The sequence below is a fragment of the Capricornis sumatraensis genome, chromosome 8, assembly GCF_032405125.1.
Source record: "Capricornis sumatraensis isolate serow.1 chromosome 8, serow.2, whole genome shotgun sequence".
NCBI lineage: Eukaryota > Metazoa > Chordata > Mammalia > Artiodactyla > Bovidae > Capricornis > Capricornis sumatraensis.
In genome coordinates this window covers 7,477,362-7,491,376 of record NC_091076.1, presented here as the reverse complement: position 1 = coordinate 7,491,376, position 14,015 = coordinate 7,477,362, and the positions used below count along the sequence as shown (strand labels likewise).

General features: G+C 53.2%; 1 protein-coding gene across 3 annotated transcripts; it reads right to left on the bottom strand.

Moving 5' to 3' along the window:
- Positions 1 to 8,979: 8,979 nt before the first annotated feature.
- On the bottom strand, positions 8,980 to 13,609 carry SLC25A45 (solute carrier family 25 member 45). Of its 3 annotated transcripts, XM_068978847.1 has the most exons (6): positions 13,549 to 13,609; positions 12,544 to 12,587; positions 12,285 to 12,356; positions 11,784 to 11,969; positions 9,376 to 9,634; positions 8,980 to 9,248 (listed from the first exon to the last, which is right to left on the bottom strand). In XM_068978847.1, exons 1-6 carry the CDS (start codon positions 13,583 to 13,585, stop codon positions 8,980 to 8,982), a joined length of 867 nt encoding a protein of 288 aa, XP_068834948.1. In that variant the 5' UTR covers positions 13,586 to 13,609. The 3 variants fall into 3 exon arrangements, with proteins under 3 accessions (XP_068834948.1, XP_068834950.1, XP_068834949.1); XM_068978849.1 differs by lacking the exon at positions 11,784 to 11,969; XM_068978848.1 differs by lacking the exon at positions 12,285 to 12,356 and having other exon boundaries at positions 13,549 to 13,585.
- Between the last annotated feature and the right edge of the window lie 406 nt (positions 13,610 to 14,015).

Genomic DNA, 14,015 nt, shown 5'->3' with positions numbered 1-14,015 from the left:
GGACAGAAATGGTATGGACCTAACAGAAGCAGAAGATATTAAGAAGAGGTGGCAAGAATACACAGAAGAACTATATTAAAAAGATCATGACCCAGATAACCATGATGGTGAGATCACTCACCTAGAGTCAGACATCCTGGAGTGCGAAGTTAAGGGGGCCTTAGGAAGCATCACTGTGGACAAAGCTAGTGGAGGTGATGGAATTCCAGCTGGGCTAGTTCAAATCCTGAAAGATGATGCTGTGAAAGTGCTACACTCAATATGCCAGCAAATTTGGAAAACTTGGCAGGGACTCCACAGGACTGGAAACTCCACAGGATTGGAAGAGGTCAGTTTTCATTCCAATCCCAAAGAAAGGCAATGCCAAAGAATGTTCAAACTCTTGCACAGTTGCACTCATTTCACATGCTAGCAAAGTAATGCTCAAAATTCTCCAAGCTAGGTTTCAACAGTATGTGAACCAAGAACTTCCAGATGTATAAACTGGATTTAGAAAAGACAGAGGAACCAGAGATGAAATTACCAACATCCACTGGATCATAGAAAAAGCAAGTGAATTCCAGAAAAACATCTACTTCTGCTTCATTGACTACACTAAAGCCTTTGACTGTGTGGATCACAACAAACTTGTGGAAAATTCTTAAAGAGATGGGAATACCAGGCCACCTTACCTGCCTCCTGAGAAACCTGTATGCAGATCAAGAAGCAACAGTTAGAACTAGACATGAAACAACAGACTGGTTCCAAATTAGGAAAGGAGTACATCAAGGCTGTATATTGTCCCCTTGCTTATTTAACTTATATGCAGAATACATCATGCAAAATGCCAGGCTGGATGAAGCACAAGCCAGAATCAAGATTGCTGGGAGAAATATCAACAACCTCAGATATGCAGATGACACCACCTTTATGGCAGAAAGTGAAGAGGAACTAAAGAGCCTCTTGATGAAGCTGAAAGAGGAGAGTGAAAGAGCTGGCTTGAAACTCAACATTCAAAAAACTAAGATCATGGCATCCAGTCCCATCACTTCATGGCAAATAGATGGGAAAACAATGGAAACAGTGACAGACTTTATTTTCTTGGGCTCCAAAATCACTGCAGATGGTGACTGCAGCCATGAAATTAAAAGACGCTTGCTCCTTGGAAGATAAGCTATGACAAACCTAGAGAGCGTATTAAAAAGCAGAGTCATTACTTTGCCAGCGAAGGTCTGTCTAGTCAAAGCTATGGTTTTTCCAGTAGTCACGTATGGATGTGAGAGTTGGACCATGAAGAAGGCTGAGTGCTGAAGAATTGATGCTTTTGAACTGTTGTTGGAGAAGGCTCTTGAGAGTCCCTTGGACTGCAAGATCAAACTTGTCAATCCTAAAGGAAATCAGTCCTGAATATTCATTAGAAAGACTGTTGCTGAAGCTGAAGTCCAGCACTTTGGCTATCTGATGCTAAGAGCCAACTCATTGGAAAAGACCCCGACCGAAGGCAGTAAGAGAAGGGGACAACAGAGGATGAGACAGTTGGACGGCACCACCAACTTGATGGATGTGAGTTTGAGCGAGCTTTGGGAGTTGATGATGGACAGGGAAGCCTGGCGTGCTGCAGTCCACGGGGCCACAAAGAATCAGACACGACTGAACAACAACAATAAATCATTTTTTAAAACTTTTTTTAAATGATTTTATTTATTTATTTTTGCCTGTGCTGGGCCTTTGTTGCTGTGCAGGCTTTTTTCTAGCTGCAGGGAGTGGGGGCTACTCTTCAGCTGCGGTGCGCAGGCTTCTCATTGCAGCGGCTTCTCTTGTTCAGAGTGTGGGCTTAGTAGTTGTGGTACATGGACTTGGTTGCCCCAAGATATGTGGGATCTTCCTGGACCAGGGATCAAACCCATACCTCCTACAATGGCAGGCGGATTCTTTACCAGTGAGCCACCAGGGAAGCCATATAGTCATGTTTGTACTCTCTTGTTTCCTCTCTTTTAATTCTTTTATATATTTAGATCTTTCATGCATGGTTATTTTAAATTCTGTATTTGCTGAGTGTAATACCTGAAATCCTGGCGGGCTAAATCTGTTGCTTTTGTTTCTCTTGATGCTTTAATTTGTGGTGGCTTTTTTCTTAGTGGGTCTGGTGGTTTTTTGGTCCTGGAATTTTTTTTAATTGGTTGCACTTAATCTCTGGAAAACCTGAAAATCCCCTTTTGGGGACTCTCCTTTGGAAAAACCTGTAGTTACTCCTATGAGACACAAGGGGGCACTACACTCATGATAAATTAGTTTCTGGAAGGAAGGTGTCCCACAGCTGGAGGAAACTCTGGTAGCAGATGCTGTGGTTCATAGGAGCCCATCTTTTTTTAAACTTTTTATTTGAATTGGATTATAGTTGATTAACAATGTTGTGTTAGTTTCAGGTGTACAGCAAAATGATTCAGTTATACTTACACATGTATCTATTATTTTTCAAATTCTTTTCCTATTTGGGTTATTACCTAATACTGACCAGTTACAGGAGCTCATCTTATTGTGAATTTTTCCCCACCACAGGGAAAGGCAGTTTTCTCTGTAGGTTCCCTTTACTGGTGGGTGGAGTCTTTCTGTTCTCCTCTCACTAAAGGTGTAGCCCTTTCCAGGATCTTGACTTAATTTGGGCCAAAGTCTTCTGTTCTGTGTGTTTCTTTCAAGTTCTGTGTCACCGTTTGCCTCAAGGGCAGCACAGTTCCAACACATACTCACTTCCTTGTTTTGAAGGGGTCTTTGGAAAGTTCCCTCACTTCTTGCAAAGTTAGCAATGGTTTTACAATCACGTTTGTTATCATGGTTGAAACCTAATGCCTTATAGTAGGAGGGCTCTGTGTAAAATCTAGAGTGCCAGCCTGCTGGGAGGAAGTGGGAAAGACCAGTTTTCACTCATTCATTCATTCAACAATTATATATTGAGCTTCTGTAAGCCCACTAGCATTTTAATGAGCAAAAGAGTCAAGGTCTCTGCCTCATGGAGCTTGTAGTTTAGAGAAGAGACAATTATAACCAAAGAGAAAATGTTAGTTACTCAGTCATGTCCAACCCCATGGACTATAGACCACCAGGTTCCTCAGTCCATGGGATTCTCCAGGCAAGAATACTAGAGCGGGTAGCCATTCTCATCTCCAGGGGATCCTCTCCAACCAGCAACTGAACCTGGGTCTCCTGCATTGCAATAGATTTTTTACCATCTGAACCACCAGGGTCACACAAATGAAAGTATGTGATTACAGACTGAAAGGGGGAGAGAACACGAAAAGTACAAGCCGGTGGTTCTCAAACTGGCTGAAACCAGCAGTATCCGGGAATATACTGTGCAAAGCAAATTCTCAGACCCTTTCCAAATTTCCTGAATCGGAAACTCTGAGGGGGACCCAACAATCTGTATTTTAACAAGCCCACCAGGTAATTCTGAATCACTGGCCTAAACCAAAGGACACTGACCTAGAAAGAGGAGCTGAGGACAGTTTCACTATGGAAGTGATGCTGAACTGAGAGCCAGAGGCACACAGACAGTGAGAATAGCGTGCGCAACGCAAATGTCCTCCAATGGGAGGGAGCCAAGAGATGTCCGAGTGCTTTACAGGCCGTGGAAGGAAACTGCCTCGATTCCTCAGAGCAATGGGAGGCCATCGAGGGGCAAGAGGAGTAGAGGGACCTGATCAGATTTGCATTTGAAAAGTTATTTGTCCAGATTCCAGACAGGACTTGGGGTGTGTTAGTAAGATTGGAAAAGGGAGAATCAGTCCCAAGTTTAGCAGCAGGATTCACAGAGGTTGGGGACCCTTTTGAAGTGGGAGCAGGGGAGAAGGAGAGCTGCTCTTCTGGCCTCCGGAAACCAGGCACATGTAGGATGCTCGAGGATCTGCGACCAGAGACAGTTGGCCATGTGGGCCGGGAGCTCCGGACAGCACTCAGGCCAGAGACGCCAATGCAGTGCGACTCCTCTTGGCTCAGTGCGTCTGGCAAACGTGGTTTAACCAGAATCAGCCCAGGGTGCAGCTTTGTCCCCCTTTACCTGCATGCGTAGCCCTCGAGTCTCTATACCCAGAAATTAGTCTCCTCCATTTCTCCTACTGTGATTGATGCTGTAAGAATAAATATGACAGGGGACTTCCCTGATGGTCCAGTGGTTAAGACCTCACCTTCCAGTGCAGGAGGAACAGGTTCAATCCCTGGTCAGGGAACTAAGATCCCACAAGCCTCAGGGCCAAAACACCAGAAAAAAAAAATATAAGCACAATTGTAATAAATTCAATAAAGACCTTAAAAAAATAAGTATGATATTTGATGGCCCAAATCCAATGAGACACTGTTTAAGATGTTTACCCAAGTTGTAAACCGTTTACTTGTGACCCTCAGACACAACCCCCACGTTCAACCTCAAAGCAGGTTCCTTTACTATTTCCTAGTTCTCAGGGATTCCTCTCTGAATCAGTCTCAAATAATGATGCGTAAAAGTGAAAGTCGTTCAGTCGTGTCCAACTCTTTGCGACCCCATGGCCTATGCAGTCCATGGAATTCTCCAGGCCAGAATACTGGAGTGGGTAGCCTTTCCCTTCTCCAGGGAATCTTCCCAACCCAGGGATCGAACCCAGTTGTCCCGCCTTGCAGGTGGATTCTTGACCAGCCGAACCACAAAGTAAGCCCAATGATGCCAAACAACATGTGTTAATTCCTTAAGGAGTTTAACAGGCACATTCTGAGCCCCTGCTGAAATAAAAACATCTGGCTTTTTAAAATATCTTTGGTCGTTTCCTGCCTGATCTTTGTTTGTCTTTCCACCCTCCTTTCCAAGAGGAGTGAGTTGTTTTCTCTCTAATCACACCGCGCTTAACCCTCGCCTCACCCCAGCACTGTTCTCCAGGCCAGCTGGCAGCCCTTGCCATAGGCCAGTGGAAGCTACTCGGGCTTGGGACCGCATGGCCAGCCAGAGGGGGGCCTGCCACTCTCTCTGGTTCTAACAAGGAGCACAGAGGAAGGGAGGAAACAGAAACTCTGTGCCCTGCAGTGCAAAGGCAAGCTTGAGGGTGGAATTACAGCCCCCAAAGGATCTAATTCGGAGAAGGCCGTGGCACCCCACTCCAGTACTCTTGCCTGGAAAATCCCATTGACGGAGAAGCCTGGAAGGCTGCAGTCCATGGGGTTGCTGAGAGTCGGACACGACTGAGCGACTTCACTTTCACTTTTCACTTTCAAGCATTGGAGAAGGAAATGGCAACTCACTCCAGTATTCTTGCCTGGAGAATCCCAGGGATGGGGGAGCTTGGTGGGCTGCCGTCTCTGGGGTTGCAAAGAGTTGGACACGACTGAAGTGACTTAGCAGCAGCAGCAGCAAGGATCTAATTAAAACAAAGTTGCAGGACTTCCCTGGTGGCACAGTGGATAAGCATCTGCTTGACAGTGCAGAGGACATGAGTTTGATCCCTGGTCTGGGAAGATTTCATGTGCCACTGAGCAACTAAGCGAGTGTGCAACAACTATTGAGCCTGTGCTCTAGAGCCTGCAAGCAACAGTGGCTTAGCCCATGAGTCACAACGACTGAAGCCTGCATGTCCTGGGGCCTGTGAGCCACAACCAACGAGCCCTGTGCCACAACTACTGAAGCGCCTTGAGCCCGTGCTCCGCAACAAGAGAAGCCACTGCCATGAGAAGCCTGGGCACCGCATCTGGAGAGTAGCCCCCGCGCTCCCCCACTAGAGAAAGGCTGCTTGCAGCGAGGAAGATACAGTGCAGCCAGAAAAACAAAACATAAACGGAAGCAATATTGTAACAAATTCAACAGACTTCTTAAAAATGGTCTACATCCAAAAATCTTGAGAAAAAGTCAAAAACTAATTTTGGAAATTTTATCATTATTATTTTAATTTTTTTTGAAGCTGTGTGATTCTGTTTTATTTTTTATTTTTTGGCTGCACCACACAGCATGCGGGGTCTTAGTCCCCCAATGAGGGATCAAACCTGTGCCTCCTGCATTGGAAGTGCCGAAACTAAACCATTGCATCACCAAGGAAGTCCCAAAAAAAGCATTTTAAAATTTTCTTCTCTTGCTGACTGGTGAGGTGGTGAGAAATGACAAACTGCAGAGGACCACTCTGACCTCCTTGCCCCATTTCTAAGAACCACCTCCTTTCTCACAGGCATGCTGTTTGCTCCCTCTGAACCAGCCACCGACTCCCCTGAGAAGGTCCAATGACTGCTCCCCAACACTGCAGTGTCTGGCCTGAAATCCCTGACACTGCAGTCATCCTGGAGATCTGGGACTGGCCACTTGTGCTCAAGGATAGACCAGTTAGAAGGGATCTCAGAGGAAACTGGGGCACAGCAAGGGCACCGGCTGCCTCAGACAGACCCTGTTTTTCCACACCAGGAACATGGGTTGCCTGAATCTGTGTGAGAGTGGAGGCCGCTGGAACTGGAGTTCAGGTTACCAGAATGACAACTTCCTCAGCTTGAAAAGGTGGGGCGTTTCTTCCCTTAGAAGCATCCAGAGCACCGTTTCTTAAACTTCAGCCTGGAAAGGTCCGTATAGCCAAAGCTATGGCTTTTCCACTAATCATGTATGGATGTGAGAGCTGGACAATAGAAAAAGGCTGAGTGTCAAAGAACTGATCCTTTTGAACTGTGGTGTTGGAGAAGACTTGAGAGATCAAACCAGTCAATCCCAAGGGGAAGAAACCCTGGATATCCATTGGAAGGACGGATGCTGAAGCTGAAGCTCCAGTACTTTGACTACCTGATGCAAAGAGCTAACTCGTTGGAAAGGACCTTGATGCTGGGAAAGATTGAAAGGGGCGACAGAGGATGAGACGATTAAATGGCATCACCAATTCAATGCACATGAGTTTGAGCAAACTCCGGGAGATAATGAAGGACTGGGAAGCCTGGCATGCTGCAGTTCACGGGACACGACTGAGAGTCGGACATGACTGAGCAGCTGAACAACAAAAGATCACAGTGAGAGTTTTGTGCAACTCTGATTCCTAGGCCCCAGCCTCAGAGATTCTGATTCTGTCAGTTCAGGGTGGGGCCTGGGATTCTGCCTTTCTAACGCCCTCTAGGAAGTCCTCTTGCTGCTGCTCCATGGACCACGCTGGGATTACCCCTGACCTTACCCACTGTGTTAGTTCAGGTGAAGGCTAAAGAGATGTCAGAATGCAGCAGCCCAGGGCGGCCCGGTCAGCAGTGTTTGCTGAGTCCCTGGGTTCCAGGAGCCTCCTATATCCTCAGGAGTGGCCCTTATTTCCAGCCAGCAGTGAGGAAACTCCTCTGAAGCAAGCGATGGGCAATTTGCACACATTTCTTCTGCTCACATGTAGCTAGCAAGAAGCCAAGCAGCAGTCCCCACAGAGGGGAACAGAGCCTCACTCAGCGGCCACGTGCACAGTGGCCATGCTGTGAGAAGGGAAGAATGCTTAGGATACCGTCTGTCGCCTGTAACACATGATCCCATAAACAAGGGATCCGAAGAGCACGCGGGGAGGTCGAGTCCACATGAATCTGAGCTTAGGTGTCTCGTGAGAGACTGTCACAAGCCCCAGGCAGAGCAGGGTAGCAGAGCAACTGAGCTCTGGAGGCGAAGGCACAGATGCGTGCAGGTGAGCTGTGTAAAGCAGCAGCCGTGTGGCCTGGGACGGGTGACATGCTGTCTCTGAGCCAAGGCCACCTCCTGTATAAACCGTGGTGATAACATTGAGATTGTCTTTATACAGGGGCCCCAGTAAATGGCAGGAATCCCAGGCGTTCAGGGCACCATGCGCGGGCGTAGGGCGGCCCTGGTTGATCTCAGACTAGATTAGGATGTCTGCTCACTTTATTTGCCAATTAAGTGAACCCTTTCAGCTAGTTTTTAATTCCCCTTTAGCAATAGAGACGGTGAAGAAAACAAATGCCCTCGATGGGAGTGGGCGAGGCAGACACTGCTCCGCTGGAGACCCCAGGAGGGGCCAGGCGAGGGGATCTCTCTGTGGAAGCAGGTAAGAGGGTGACAGGGTGGGCGGGGATGTGGCGGTTGGAGTGAGGATGGAGGCTGGGAGTACGCTTCATTTCACAAACATTTGTCAGGCTCCTTCAAGCATGGGGCTCTGTGCTGGGAAATGACCAGAAATATGACCCTTGACCTCAAGGAGCACCCAGTCTAATTGGGAAGCCGAGAAGCAAACCCGCAACCATGATTAAGTACAGGCCAAGTCTGTGATCAAGGCATGGCGATGAGCAGAAACCCCAAAATTAGTTCCGGGCAGGGAGAGGCAAGCCAAGGAAGGACTCCAGGAGACAGGCCCAGGTTGGAGCTGGCTCAGCCCTGGAATGGGGGATTCAGCCTGCAAGCACTGCCCACTGCTGGCTGAGAGGAAAGGAACCTTCTAGGTGGGAAGCGATGAGAGAGTACAGCTTATTCAGGGACCTCAAGAAGGACTGGGCTGCTGAGAACAGAAGGAGAGGAAAGCTGGGGGGCAGAGGGGAGGAGAGGGCCTTTTCCTGAAGGTGACGGAGTCACTGAAGGATTCTGGACTAGAGGAGGCATAAAGGCTACCCTCAAGGCCTGCACGGAGAGGTTTGAAGGGAAGTGAGGTGGGGGGGCAATGAGGATCTCCTCACTGGAATCCAGGGAGGGTGGTTAGCACCAGGCAGCTCTTAAAGGGGGGAAGTCACAGGTCGGGGTTGGGGGGTGGGCAGAATGTCACCAGCACTGCTGTCTTCAAAGAATCGGCACATGCTGCCGAGAGGCCCAGGCCAGCCTTGGTTGGACTTTGGGGGGAGCAGCACGCCAGGGACCCCAGGCTTCCTGACCAGGGACCCCACACTGTCTCTCCAGCCCCGTCTGGTCTGAGCACTGGAGGGGACTGGATAAAAGGGGGTTCACCCTCTGCATCAGACCCACGAGCCGGTGCTGTCAGCCTGGCCTCCAGTCTGGGCAGGTGGGCAGTGGTCCCACCAGGGAGCTGCCGGAGTCGCCTGGCCAGCTCACCCCCAGGAGAGGAGGAGGTGTTCGTAGCTGAGGAAGGTGACAGCGTTGACGGGAAAGGCGCGGGCACTGTTGATGGTGAGCCCTCGGAAGAAGACCCCCAGTCCTTCCTGCCGGGCGCTGCTCACCATGCAGTCCAGCAGCCCCCCGTAGGCCCTCTGCTTCAGCCCCGCCATCTGCATCCGGGACTTGATCACATCCAAGGGGGTGGCGGCGACCCAGGAGGTGATGCCAGCAAAGCCCCCTGCCACCAGCACTGTGCCCGAGCCTGGGGGACAGGAGTGGGGAGGCATTCAGCCGAGGAACGGAACAGCCCCCCATCCACAGTCCCCCTCCCCGTCCTCCCCTTTCCTTCCTCCTCTCTGTCCCTCACCCTCTGACGCCACTTCACTTACTGGGGGTCTGGCCATCCAGCGTGAATTGGCGACACAGCCATTCATAGGTGACGAAATAGATTCCCAGAGTAGGGGTGTCCCTCAGGGTCAGGGCCCAGGCTCCCCGGAACAGCCCCCGGGGCCCCTCGGCCTGGAAGATGGAGGCGGCACAGTGCACGGGCCCCTGGTACTGGGGTGGGGGGCTCCCTGGCTTCGCCCTGGGCTCCGTCTGGTTTTGTAGCCGGACTTTGATGAGATCAAAAGGAGCCAAGCAGTAGGCCTGTAGGGAAGGAAGCACGAAGGGCCTGGGCGGACCTTGGGACAGGAACAATCCCTCTGAGTTGTCTTGATGGGAGGAAGGCAGCGAGCAGACAGGGCAGCATCTTTTCTGCAGGACCTCGCAGGCTCCGTGGCTGCTCTCAGCCTCTCTCACGTGCAGTGGGGAAGGGGCCAGAGCCCCCTCCCTTACCATCAGACCCCTGACAGCAAGGAGCCCTGCCCCTCCCCTCGGCCGGACTTGCTGACACACCCGTGGCGCTAAAGAAAGAGTTCCCCAGCGGGCCAGTGCTTAGGACTTGGTGCTTTCATTGCCATGGCTGGGGCCCAGAAAAACAAAAGAGAATTCCGTCTGTGCCCACGAAACAGCAGGGGATGGACCCCTCCCCACGGATAAAGAGGTCACCTCGATAGCGTTGGGGACTCGACTTCATAGACTCCTCCGGCCTCACCCCCTGCCAGAGGCCTCTCAGAGGCCCCTGGGTGGGGAAATTCGCCTCACAAAGCCCTAGACTCTAGTGTCCCAAGAAGGTGGGTGACAGGGTGGGATCTGAGGGTCCTCGAATACGATGGCTGAGGCGGACGAGACAGATCTGGGGTAACATTGGTGCTGGGGGCTCGGAGGGAAGGGAGGCCCCAAGGTGTGAGTCAGGGGTGCAACTAGGGCAAGTTCAGGTGAGGACTGAGGTCCCAGCCGAGATTAGCACAGCATTTCTGGACTTGGATGTTTTTTGTTTTTCTTTTGTGGAAGGCAGCCAAGCTCACAGCCCTGGAGATGGCTGACGGCGGCGGAGCCTGCAGGCTGGCTCTGGTGGTGATCTTTCGAGGGTGGCAGTTGCCTTACTTCCTCCCCCGCAGGAAGGGCCGTGGGCTGGGGTCCCGCCCTGTGAGGTAGTGCTGTGATGTCGCCTCCCAGCAGAGCCCAAGGGCAGTACTGAGCTGAGGGCTGCTCTGGGGGGTGGGTCCCTGGGGGTGAAGACACGGCTGGGCCAAAGGCAGGGTGGCGGGGAGGGGTGGGCTCGGGTCCCTGCCCTCTCCACCCTGTGCCCACAGGGGCCGTGGGGACGTCATGCATTTTAAAAGCCTTAGCCAAGTCAAACGCAACTTTTGTACACAAAAGGTTGTCATTCCCTGCTTTATGCTAACTAGAGTGTTCCTTCCCATCTCCATGCAAAATATACATTTTCTGCTCCAGGGTGGAAATCAGAGCCTTGGGCTTGCTGGTAAACGGGGCTCCACCTGGTCCCTGGACCCTGTCCCCATCAGCGACTGGACAGTCCCCAGTTCCACCATCTGTTCTGCTTTCTGAGGAACCAGAGAGGAGGGGAATGGAGAAGCTGGGCCTGGTTGAGCCTAAATCGGGCCATCTGGCCTGGGGGCTCACTCTCTTCCTTGTTTTCACGGGATACAGGTCTCAGGGTTTGGGAAATATTCAGGCATGAACCCCGCACTAGGGACAGAAGCAAAGCCAGGGCCTTTTGGGTCTCATGAGTTATTAATTCACTCAGTGAGCCCCTGACTCTGTTCTTTGTCCTTGCTCTCTGCCCTGAAGTGGACAGAGCATCAGGGCAGGTGTCAAGTAGAGGCTGACCTGGGGTACTAGCTGGGGGCGGAGGGTGAAGCCAGGTTCATGCCCTTGGGGCTCTGCGCTCAGGCCCCCCTTTAGCTGGGGTTCCACCTGCTGCCCTCTCCCCTCTACCCCACCCCTCAAAACCCAGTACTCGAGCACTGAGAACAAAGACCAGAATCAAATGGTTAGTCACTTAATAATTAACACTCTGGACCTCTCCCAGCGAGATCTGTGGATGGGCCAAGGGTGAGGGTCAGAGACGGCAACAGACACCCCCCGAGGTGGGCACCAACGGCTGTCCTCTTGGCACTGCCCCCCCTCACCCCAGCTCTCTCGCCCCTTTGCCCCTTCTCCCCTCCAGACCTGCAGCCTAGAAGGCCACTGCTCTGCCAGGCCAGGTCCCAGGAGCAGGCCTTTCCCCACCACTCCTCACGTTCCCTTTGAGAAGGCCAGGGGTCTGCGGCTGTGGGTCACTAGAGGCGGGTTGGAGGGAAAGGAGTGAACTGATCATCACTATGCAAGTGTGTGTGTGTGTGTGTGTGTGTGTGTGTGTGTGTGTGTGTGTGCCTGTGCACCCCCTCACCTGCAGGAACCCCCCGGTGCAGCCGGCTATGAAGACGTGTGTGTAGCTGGGCGGCTGGGCCCGCCGCTCCTGGTGGGAGGTGGCCGTCAGCACCAGCAGGGCATTGCTGTAGACCCCAAACAGGACGGAGTTGACCACAGCTATGCTGGCGATGGGGAAACTCATCCCCTTGAAGAAGCCCAGGAGCTGCAGAGACACGGTGCGAGCTGGCTGGGGGCTGTGGGAGCCTCCCCTGGCCCTCTTCAGGCCTGGCACGGCCTCCTCTGGCTGGAAACCACTCCTGAGTCCGGCCACAGGCAAATGGAGGCCAGCTAAGGCCGGGGATGGCCTCAGCTCCACTTTGGGGGGCATAAAGCTACTGCTCAGCCCACCCCCAGTGGCCCCAGACTTGGGTCTTCTTTCTCTCTTCCTGGGGGCCAGAGCCCTGCTGGGGGAGAAGGAAGCTGGCCCTGACTGCCTGGAGGCCTCCCGCCCCCAAACCCCCCAACCCAGGTCACCCACCGACTCGTGGCGGTAAGTCTTGACCATACAGTCGACGATGCCCCGGTATGTGGTCTGGGTCTGCAGCCGCACCTGGACAGGGAGGACAGAGCAGGCGGGAAAGCCAGGCGTCCAGCCGGCTCATCCCTCGGGCCCTTTGGGCGGGACCCCAGTAGGGCGGGAGAGGCGGAGAGAGCCTCCGCGAGCCAGGCCCTGCTCTCTCCCTGATGTCTGCTTCAGGCAACATCTTTCCTTTCTTGGGCGCCTCCCCTAGACTCACCTTCACAGTGTCAAAGGGGTGTCCCAGGACCAAGCCCAGAGCTCCTGTGGGGATGATAAGGTGCTGGGAGTAAGGCCCCTCAAGCTGGGCTGAGGAAGCCAAGGTGTGCCAGGGGGGAGCGGGAGTTGCCCCCTGGCACCTTCCTCCGTGCCAGGCACTGGGCAGGGAAGGTGTGGGGGGCAGAGAGAGCGAGCAAGCCTGGCCCTGCCTGGAGGACGCACATGCAGCGGGGAGGAGCCAACCCCAGACACACAGAGTCATCGCCCATCCGAACTTGACCCCCGAGCATCCTGCTGACTTGTCTAACTGGGGGATTCCAGGGCTCCAGCCTCCCTTCAGCTCACAACTGCTGTTGAGTGCAGGGCCTTGGTCCAGGCCCCGTCCTCCCAGCGCTCTGCCCTGGCAGTTCAGAGTTGGGGGCTCTGAGAGGACGCCTGCTGGCACCAGGGGGATCCAGCCCCCTCAGCATCTCGCCACCTCCTGGTCCTGCCCTACTTAGCAAAAGCTGGTCATGCAGCTTCAGGGAGGTCACAACACCGGAAGGCGAGTTCTGACGTTTCTTTCTCCCAAAGAGGAATGTCACTCAGACGCTGGGCAGGGGCGACAGCTCAGCTGGCCTCAGGGCTCACAGCGCATTGCCAGGTAGGACAGAGGTCCAGAGCGGAATGCAGGACAGTGGGTGATGTCAAAGGTGAACTGTCCTCTGAGCCCTGGAGATGAAGCTGGTGGCGCAGGTGAGTCTGGGAGAGCGCTCACCATGGCCTCACCTCTGACAGGTGTCCAGGTTGGGGGGGCACAGCCTGGGGCTTGGCAGTAGCCTCCACCCACTGCACCGTCCTCTCCTCGCCCCCTCGGGCAACTCCCAGGAAGCTCAGGGACAGCTGGTTCTGGGCTCTCACAGGCCATCAGGACTTTGGCTTCAGCTCCTCTCAGGTCACCCACCTTCCCCAGGAAGAGTGACCTGCAATTGGCATTGATATGACAGAGGGAAGAAAAGTGTCTCACCGGAGATCCAGCCGGCCACAAACTCCTCCGCGGGCATGTCTGGCAGGGGCGGGCACAGGTGGCTCCAGCAGAGGAGACGCTGGTGAAAGTGTAATTCCACCCTCCCCGGACCCTGGACTGATAATCTGCTACTAATGTTTAACCCTGGGTGAGGGCCGGGTGCCAAGACCTCAGGGGACCAGGATGGTGAGCCAACCAGCTCTAGAGATGTGCAGGGTGTGAGATCTCATGGGGCAGGGAGGATGGCCCACCGTGGCCTGAGCCCCCTGACAGCCAGCGAGGGCCTCACAGTGTGACCAGGCCCGGCAGCTGGGCTCGGGCCCTGGGGCAGTCCTTCCGGGGCTGCCTCAGTGGACAAGGATCTAAGGAGCCAACCCCCCTTGGCCCAACTCCTGCTCATCCCCCAGCCCTGCACAGCAAGCTGCTCACCCCAGCTGGGGTAGGTGGGGCCTGGTCACCAGGAGCCA